Here is a 10909-nt window from a genome sequence, read left to right on the forward strand (position 1 = left end):
GGAACTAAATTTTATTACTTATTTAAAATAAAATTTAAATTATCCTGTAAACTTTGGATTTAATTTTTCTCATTTTATTATAATACATTGCTTATTAATTTTCACTAAAAAAAATTACATCTTTTTAGAGGAAAAAATTACATGTTTGTTTTTATTATTTTAACTAGTAACTTTGTTATATAAAAAGTTACACAACTTTTTTATGGTATAAAAAACATTAAATCCGTGATTAGGGAATAATAACTATTTGTTCTAATTTTATACCCTCATTTTCAGAAAATGTTGTAAATATTTTCTTGAAACTAAAATATATGAGATTTAATAATTACATTCAAATAGACTAATTTTATATGTATGTAACGAAAACCTTCTATTAGGGAGAAAAATTATTAGTAGTTTTTTTCATATAGATAGTAATTTTATATGTATGTTACCTCTTTTCGATTCCTATGGATAAAAGATAAATTGATTGGGCTACCTTAGCAATGAAATTAATGTACGTGTGATAAGTCATTTTTATTTTAAAAGTATTCTAGAGCTAGCTATTTTGTGAAGATGTAGCAAATATTAGATCATATCATATATAAACAGAGACAGGGGGAGATACAGCTGTGATTTATATATCTTTCATTTTCATGTAAATAAATAGCTTATTCTGTATGATTGTATGATTGTATGATTGAATATAAATATATGCTTATTCTGACATTATCATATAAACACGGATCAATATCAAATAAAATAACAAAAAAAACAGAATTGTTCTCTTCAGTAAACTGATTCACAGAAGTTGCATATATTTGAACAAGGTGCTGCAACATTCTTATCAAAATCTTATCTACTATATATCTTATCTACAGTATCAAGAAAAAAGATTAGAGAACTTGAGTTTGTCTTTTAATACACCAGAAATTCAAGTAGATTCAAATTCAAAAGAAACTCCTTATCATGTGAAGTCTGTTGTCATCTTAACCCAAATCGCTTATGATTCTCACTACTCCCCCTCAAGTTGAGGAGTGAAGATTATGAACTCCCAACTTGGACAGGAAACACTGGAATTGTTTATGATTCAACTCTTTTGTAAACAAATGCAACTTGCTTCTTGGTGGACAAAATCAGGAGCTATCCCTTCAACTTGTATGTGCTCCCTAACAAAGTGGCAATCCACTGTTTTGGTAAGCTTCCTTAGAATCATTTTTAAGAAAAAAAACAAGATAAATTTCTTCATAAGTTAAAATGAAATTTCTTTTAGTAAATTTGTAGGAGCTCTCGTGTATAGTTTTCCTATAACATAAAAGGATATTTATAAATTAGCTAATTGAGAACTCATTTTAATTTATGGAGAAGTTTATTTTTATTTTTTTTTTTCTTATTTTCTTTTCTTAGAAGTGCTTCTAGGGAAACTTATCCAAACAGGCATGGACTTGGTACGCTCATTAAAAACAAAAGGGCTTTGCAGCCAAGTGCTGACTGGTTGTCACAAAGAAAATAGGACAGCAAGTTTTGCAACCAAATTATTTCACTAGTTGCATGGGACATAGCTCTATATTCAGCCTCACTTGATGAGCGTGAAACTGTCGTTTGCTTCTTGGTCCCAAGATATTGAGCTGGTTCAAAATTCATGAGATTCTTTTTTTGGCCAGCCCTAATTCCATGAGATAACCTGAAATTGATTGTTTTACCTAGTTACTATATGAAATAGAATAGAAGAAGGGGAGAAATTCTCAAACTAAACTAGGAAATAGATTCAATGATTTTAAAAGAATTGAACAAGGAGTCATATGAAGTGAAAATCTCATATAAGATTCTATAGAGTGACAGTAAAAGTGACTTATTTATCAACTTTTTCACTATTACAATCCAAAAACCAAACTTTGCCTTACGTAAAGTTTCCAAAGTATGTTTCACCTCTAGATTTGAAATTACTACTTATATACTCAGTATTGGTCATAATTAGTCTTAGTAAGAAGGAGAAGGGTTAAAGATTTACCCAATGTTAGATGTTATCGTTGTAAAGGATTGTTAACAAGGGCATTCTAATGCATTGTAGATTCTTATCCAAGACTATCATTTGAAAATGCAATGTGAATCACTAAAAACATGTAAAGTGTGTGGCTAATCCAATAATGAAAGTTTCGTAAGGGAAATGGGGCAGGCTATCATGTTCATGAGACAAAAATCTGAATCACAATAACCTAGAAGTTTCAAGTCAGGTTGTTTTTTCCTACACCTCCAAGTCGCTTGTCCTTCAAGTCATTATGCCTTGATAGTAAGAGCCATTGGCCTGGAGAAGATTTTAAATAGCAGAGGACACGCATGGTCACATCCCCGTGTGGTTGTCGTGGCTCTTGCATAAATTGACTCAATATATGAACTAAATATGTGATCTAGGGTAAGGTTTTTGTGAGATAAATTAAGCGGCCAATAAGACTTCTGTATTGGGATGGTTTTGTGTATGGCTCTCCTATTTCAGCAGACAGTTCATGTTGTTTCATATGCTATAGGGTTGTTAATTAAGAAAATGACAAATATAATAAACAGCCCTACCTAGGACTGCAATGGTTATCTGCCATGCCCAAAATGCCATTTCATGACAAAGAATGTTCATGCACGAGCAGCATTACCTTGCGCATAATTGCTCTGAATTGCTGAGAATAATTCATTTTTTGGGTGTGAATTTTGGAGTAAAACTATTAAAAACACCATTAACCCTTGTTAACATTACAGCACGTCTCACAGCCTAAACTGAACTGATATTTCTACGTACAATTGCTATCTTGCAATTGTAAGAATCACATCGCCACTACAAGACAGATTAGTCATGTGGAATACAAACTCGCAAAACTAGCATTCATAAGACCTTGTGAATCATAATGTGTGGATAGGTAACTCAACAGTGCAACTTACTATTTAATGTTACAACTACAAGATGATCTTTAAAAAAGACAGTCTTCTAGACATAGAAGGTAGAATAACCAAGCCGACGACAATCATTTGTTTATGAAACTAAAGCAGTACCAGCTGTTGATATTATAATTACGTGCCAGCATTTGCAGTATTCATATTACGTAGCCAACGGAGCATAGCCCACATAACAGAAAGGTCGAGCCTTTGCGATTTTCTTTACATTAAATTGCCAATAGTTTAGGGGTTAATCAGTGTGCTAATTTCTTCAAATGTTGGAATGTTCGTTGCTTGATCCACAGTCGATCATGCGGCAAGTAAGCGTGAATTGAACTATCATACCTGCAGGTACAAACAAACAGTCATATAAATTGATGCCAAAGCAAGCCACATGCAGAGCAAGCCCAATATATAAAAAAAAAACAAATATATGCATAGACATTTGACATAAGCTGTTACACAACTTTCCATATATTTTTTCCAGAGTCAGAACAGGCAGAGCAAACATACGATACAGCAATTACCATGATTCATTAAGTTCTTATAAACCCTCTAGGCCCAAAAAGGGCAGATGGGGGAGCAAGGAGAACAGAAGGAGGAGGGTTACAAATCATTATTTCTCCAACACTTCTATCAATGATACATGACCTATAAACAAAATATTCAAAATTTATTTTATGGTCGTTTATTGCATCAATAAGAGAACAGCAGCAATAAACAAGATACTCTGTTAAGACTCATTATTGCTACCAATTTTTCACCCTAATCTTAATTTTCTCGACTCAAAGATGAAAATGATGTCAACTCTCTACATCAGTTAAACCATTAAACAGAAATATCAACAAAACTGTCACCAGGGCACTGTGAGAGTGAGACTGCCTTTCAAATAAAATTAGATTAAAAAACACTGACTCAATTAAAGAACTATGCATGCACATGATTTTTGAGTGAGAAAGAGGGACATACACTAGGGCACTCATGTCCGCAAGACCATCTATGAAGTTGTAGAGATCAGTAATGTCATAAGAGAGATTTCTGATAGCCGGATTCAACTCCTTCAGTTTCCTTTCATACAGTGCACATATGCCTGTACAAGCACAAGAATATAAGTCCCGTTGAAATATCTATTAAAAAAAACTAAAATAAAATCATACTAGCTTGTACCACAAAAAGAAAAAGAAATTACATCAACAGCAAGCATCAGTTATCTATTTGTAACCTTTCCAACATGCTATATTTCTAAGTTTTCTGTAGATGCATACCACTGTTTTTTGTGTGTTTATCTACATTTGATAACTTATGGTCATTCCTTTAAAAGTCAAAAGAATGTGGCACCTTTTCTATGAAAATGAAATTCACATCAAATGAAAAGTAAAAATAAGCGGTGTTCATGGCTTTATTTGATTCTTGAACCAGCAAAATAGCATGAAAACATGATCATTTTCTCTCTTCAGCTGATTGCATTGCCCAAATGTTGGTTCAGTAAGCTGCAATGAATCATCAAGGCTATCCAGATATGGTTCAGTATGCTGAATAGTGTTTCTAGCTTTCAACAGATTGGGATAGATTGCTAAACAGCATTTGATTTCATGGCCTCTGGAAGAACAGTTATCGATTTGGCTGCAATTCATGCCCACTAAAAAGGACACAAAATTTACGGATTCCCAAAATGCCAAGAATTTAGTCCTTTAACTGGATGAGACTTGATCCTCATCCAACCAAACATCAGACACTTTCGAGACTGACACAACTAAGGATCTAATTTTAATGCATAAAAATAAAACAAGATTTAATCCCAATCTATCAAATCAGCATACCTCCTGAAAAGATTAAAAAGAAAAAAATAAAAACTGTAAATGACACAATTGTGCAATCTATGATATTCTGTTTGCATGTTATCAGAAACACACTACTGATGTAGGAAATGGATGGGCTAGGGATTTAATGGGACAGGATTAGGTTTAAAGAAGTTGACTGAAGGTTCGTTTGTTATGTATGTGATATGATGTGATGGAGGATTTTCAAGCAATAGGAAGGGGTTAAACGGTTAGAATTTGGTGCCTGTCCGGGTGCTTTGAACAATAACAGCATACAATGGGCTCTAGAGCAAATTCAAGTAAAAGTTTTAATGAGATGAATTCTAATTACTGTCAGCAAAGGTACAAAGGTTGGGTAAGAGTACAAAATTAAGAAAACAGCGAACAGCAATCTGTTGCCTTGGGTTCTTCGTCTATGATCATCAGCATTACAACAAGGTTTTAGATATCATCAAAAATTAAGAAATGCTTTTTACCCAACATAGTAAGAATCTAAAGCATCTATTCTAAAGAACATAAATTCAAGCCCAACAGCCTGAGGTCTGGTCTTCCCAAAGAAAATAAATATTTCAAACATTATTTGATATCAGAAAAATCCTAAAAGTTTATAACAAGATTGTTGGAAGAATACAATAAACTCAAAATCAAAACCAAACCAAAGTACTGAGATGAATTGATCTTTAAGTACGTGCTTCTTGATGCTGGTATGCCTTGCATACATTATCCACGCTTCCTAATCCAAAATCCACAGTCCCAAGAACAAAAAAAAAAAAAAAAACCTTTTTTCCCACAAGAGGGGACAGCTAGAAGGATCAAGCAACACCGTAATATTATAGTGAATCATGTCAGCAGACAGACCATTGACCACTAAATCCTTATTAATGGTTTTGCTTATAGATTTTATCAGGTCTCAACCTCCATCTAATCTACTCTAATTATTTAGGTTTCCACTGGTCTTGTCACACATGCCCAAACCAAAGTAGCTAAGGTGAGATTCACATAGGTGCATTAGAGAAAAGTCACAATAAAAAGCCAAAAATGTTACATAGGCAAAGCTTTAAGGCAAACAGATAAAAACAATCTTATCGGAAAAGCATAAAGGGTAAATTAATAAATAAAATAAAGTACACTAGGATTTGAAACAAGCCATCTGAAATTATTCTTAAAAGAGTTTGGCAGTTGATCAATCTATTCAAGAAGCACATGTACATTAAGTCATCAAACTTAGATTAGTGCCATATTCCTGCTAAAGGAGATAGTAGTAGTGAGGAAGAATTCTAGCTGATTTGAACCACAGAAAAAAAAAATACAACCTCCAACCACAAAAACAGAATTTAATTTAACAGAATAACTCAAAAACAAAAACCAGTGCCAAATTACACTCTGTCCTATTCAGTTGATGAAATCATTTTTTGCATGCAAATTCAGAAAAAGCAAAGCAAGAACACAAGCATATATGATCCATCTATCTACAGTGAACTCAAGAAACTACAATAGCACGAGCCAAAATATGAAAAAAAAAAAAACTACAACTATAGTACAAGTATTAACTATAGTTAATACCATCCATGGCCTGAGTTATGGATTCATAATCCATGAACGTCCTAGTTGCTCTGTTCTGCGAGGTCTGCATTAGAATAATCGTGTGCCGATTAGCCTGCAAAAATTTCCGAAAAAGGAAGCAAGGGTTAGTGAATCACGCGAGGGAGACACGTAAGCAACGAATTGGGAACGCGGAAAAAGAGGAATAGCCCTAATTGGTTGCAAAGGGGAAATGGAATTGGGATCGGTGAAAAGGTGGTTTGCGAAAATTGAAGGGAAATCTTACCATCGAAAAAGAAAAGGGTTGAGCTGAAGAGAATGTTCTCGCTCTTATTCGCGTTTGCGTTTGCGTTGGCGTTCGTTGTTGTTGTTGTTGTTGTTGCAGTGAGCGACCACACCACACAGAGAGCACACAGTGGAATAGCGAAACTGAAAAAACACTCCAGAATATGGAAATATGAATATGCCAAGTCAGTCAACCTCGCTCGCTCCAGGCAATTTCGACATTTCGCCAAATGACCGTGTTTGCCTCTTTTCCTACGAGAATGGATATGGAATTATTCTTTCCGCGTCGGAACCGTGGATCATAATAATCCTTTTTTTTTTACCGCACTTTTTTGTATTGCTAGTTTTGGTCTGGAGTTTACCATCATATACTAATTTAATTTATTAGTGTGGAATAAGACCTATTTATTACTTGTAGAATTACTTGAGTTTTATTCTTTATTTTAGCATTCTTATATATGAATTTTATGAAATTTTATCTAATGATAAAGAGAGATAATCATCCTACCACTAGAATTAATTAGCATGTGATTGTTATAATTTAAGTTCAAACTTCAAGCATAATTGTCTCTCACTGAAAATAACCCTATAACTGATTAGGATGGTGTGAATTAATTAATAGCACCATATTGTTATAGCTTATTATTTGCTTAATATTGTATTGATAGAAAATAGTATTTTCGAAATTGGTGATTAATTTTTGTTAAGATAAGTATTTTTTTTAATATAATTTATTATATACCCAAAGGCTAACCAAGATTCATACCTGAACCATTTAATTAATAAACATAAATTACTATCATTTATATCAACCCTTATTAATTTGTTATAGCTTAATTAGTAATTTCAAATTTAAATCTCAAATAGAATTATCTTTCATGGAAAATACTTATAGTCTAAATAAAAACAAAAACAAGTGTGTCATGAATATTAGTGATAATGATGATTTTGAAAAAAAAAATAAAAGACAAATTTATTATTATCAATTAAATTAATTATAATCATTTTTCTTAATCTTATTGAATTAGGTCATTAATCATATAAAAAGGAAAAAAAATATTTATAACAAAGCTTAAGCACACCCGGATGCCTATATCCTATCACTACCACAATAGTCTAATTAACATAAAAGAAAGTTAGTAAGTAAGAATGAAAAAAATAGAAAAAAAAATGTTCACAATAATGAAATGCAATGCAGAAACCTAATTTGATACACATTAAACAGAAAGAACATACAGAATGCAAGAAAGAATAATGTACATTTGGGATACGATTACAAAGCTAATAATTATAACTAAATATTTAGATGATAAAAATATATATGTGGGATAAAAAACACAAGATGAAAAATGTTAGAAGCATAGTAAAAGAAACTCATAGCGCAAAATAAGAAAGAACAATAATAACAAAAGCTTACAATCTTGTGGAAACTAAAAAAGTATATGAGAAAGTAAATATAAATCAAATAGAGGAAAGTAAAAAAGTCAAGAAAAATTTTCACTTTTAGACAAAATATATTAATAAAAAATTATTAAAAAAACTTAGAAAATTAAGAAAAGATGGCCAAAAAAAATTATATGTAATATTATAAAAGTTTAAAAATCTTGGAGGATCGTGGTCCCATAGCCCCCGCGCTCCCTCCGTAGCCTCTACATCCATAAGAGTCTTTGATTTGCTAGTTATATATTTTCCGTCACCAAGTATATTTACTAATAAACTACTTCAAGGTTTTACATAAATACTAGTTTTACACAAGATAAACAATATGTTGTGTAATTTTAGGTTGATTTTGTGTTAAATAATATTTTTTTGCTCTTGATTATAAGTAAAAAAAACATATTTTTTTAATTATTAAGAAAATTAGTTAACTTCATTAAATTGTATCATTTTCAATTAAAAAATATTTTTTTTCCTAAACTATCATTCATTGAAACTTCATAATCAATCATAATAAAAGCTTTTGACCTTATGAAGGATATTTTTAAAATGATCTCATTAAACTCACGATTTACTTATATTTGAGAAAAAAAAAAGAGATTATATTGCTTATATTCAAGAACCAATGAGTTATAATTATATAACAAACAAAATTTTATTGAAACTTTTTTATTGAATAATTATTTGTTCTGATATATAATAAGTAAGACATTAAATAAATAACTCAATCTAATAAAAATAAGATAACATGTGTTAGGGTTAACAAAACAATTATTATTATTATTATTATAAATTGTTGTAAATGTTTGTAAATTGTTGAAAAAAAAATACAATTCTTCAATTATTTATCACATGTCCCAAACACTTGATAAAGAAAATAAAGATAAAATAATTCAATATTGTATTAGAAATATACATGTAAAAATTGGATAATAATATTAACAATATATAACCTAATGTATAATTAATATATGATTTTATATATATAAAAAATTGATCAACTATATTTTGAATTGTAAAAAAATAAAAATAAAAACTTAGTGATATGTTTATGATAACAAAAATGCTACAATTATGAACATATGAATTTTTATATTTTTGTTTTATACTTTGTTAAAATTTCATATTTGTTTTGAAAATTTACTAAGGACGAAAAAATCACATATATAATATAAAAGTCGTATACAACCAGTTTTTGAAAATCACATTCAATACATAAATAAAATTCACAGATAATGTGAAGAATAAGCTTATTAATAAATATTTTTATATCATTTTCACTATATTATTTTTTTCTTTCCATTACATTAAAAATTTTATTTCTATTTCTCTTTTTTTATGTCTCATTTTTTATACAAAAAGTCGTTTGATAAATATAATTTTTTTAAGTTAAAAAAATAGTAGAAGTCAACAACCTTAATAATATAATTAAAATTCTTCAAAGACAACATCCACACTTACTATCATTTCGGTAGTTAGGTGGTGTTCTTTTTCTATAATCCATAATTTAGATACTTTAAAATATTAAAATAGAAAAAGAGAAACTAAATGCGTGAATATAAAATTTACATATAGATATTTGCACAAGAAAAATTAACAAGATAAAAATATAGCACATCATTCATATAAATATATAACTTGTTCTCTTGAACCAAAAATTAAAAAATAATAATAAAAGGAAATTAATAGCATAAATGAATATTTGTGTTTTTTAAATGTATCAAATTACATGACGATGTTATATTTTTAAAGTTGTCCATAATGACTTATTTCTAATATTAATTAATGAAAATGTAATTTGGACAATGATTGTGAAAGGTTGTATAACGTGAAAAAATATATGGTAATAGGAAGTTATTCTCTTTTTATTAAATGCTACAATTTAAATTAAATGACGGAAATAAGAATCAACCTATAAAAATAAATCCTATTAAAAAATTTATTGTTAATATAATTAATATTGATGTTCTGTTGATCAATTTTCTCCTATAATTAATACCATTAATTAATAATTAATTTATATGATGACATTTTTACAAAATTCTCTAATTATTTATTTATTTATATTTTAACAATTAGAATAAAATATTTTGAAATAATTAAATAGATACATCAAATTTAATTACATTGTCTAAACACGTAACAAACAAGATCAACACATATCTAATTAAATTAAAATTGTGACAGTAAGAAATTATTCTCTTATTGCTTTTAAAAATTGAGATTTCAATCTATATAAACTTAATAAAAATATAACAAAATTAATTATATTGCCTAAATAAATTTGATGTATTTCTCACACACTTTGTTATAATAACTTTTAATTTAAATTATGTCAATACGTGATGATATAATATTATCTAATCATATATTTCAAACAACTTGAATGAATACATAATATGTAAACAAAATAATATTACCGAATCATATATTTTTCACATTAAAATATACAAATTTTGAATTAATTTATTTGTTAAAATAATTTTTGAAAATAATAAATAAACTAACGGTTATGAAAATATTTGAATATGAATTAAACACTTAAATTACCTTAAATAATATTTAATCATACCTTAATAAGACTTAATTATGAATTAAATACTACAATTTAAATTAAATGATACAAATAAGAAGCAAAGTTTTGTAAAAATAAATCCTATGAAAAATCTTATTATTAATACATTTAATATTAATGTTATGATGATTAATTTTCTCTTGTGATTAATACCATTAATTAATTCCATTAGTTAATATTTTATTTATACGATTTAATTTTTACAACACTCTCTAATTATTTATTTTATTTTTTAACAATTAGAATAAAGTCTGTTAAAAGGATTAAATAAATATATCAAATTTATTGCATATGAAATTTGATCAAATTTCAAGTGTATTTAGAAATGAAAATAAATTATATAAATATA

The 10909-nt window shown here is 28.7% G+C and overlaps 1 protein-coding gene and 1 long non-coding RNA gene across 2 annotated transcripts; one reads left to right on the forward strand and one right to left on the reverse strand.

The window, feature by feature from the left end:
• The first annotated feature begins 725 nt into the window (after positions 1–725).
• On the forward strand, positions 726–3316 carry LOC121173503 (uncharacterized). The gene is made up of 2 exons (XR_005888526.1): positions 726–1175; positions 1387–3316. It is a non-coding gene; the product is annotated as an uncharacterized lncRNA (long non-coding RNA).
• Positions 2683–6802, reverse strand: LOC548093 (rudimentary enhancer). The gene is made up of 4 exons (NM_001254694.3): positions 6550–6802; positions 6285–6378; positions 3871–3991; positions 2683–3246 (listed from the first exon to the last, which is right to left on the reverse strand). Exons 1-4 carry the CDS (start codon positions 6550–6552, stop codon positions 3156–3158), a joined length of 309 nt encoding a protein of 102 aa, NP_001241623.1. The 5' UTR covers positions 6553–6802; the 3' UTR covers positions 2683–3155.
• Positions 6803–10909: the final 4107 nt, after the last annotated feature.

This window comes from Glycine max, chromosome 14 (assembly GCF_000004515.6).
Source record: "Glycine max cultivar Williams 82 chromosome 14, Glycine_max_v4.0, whole genome shotgun sequence".
Taxonomy (NCBI): domain Eukaryota; kingdom Viridiplantae; phylum Streptophyta; class Magnoliopsida; order Fabales; family Fabaceae; genus Glycine; species Glycine max.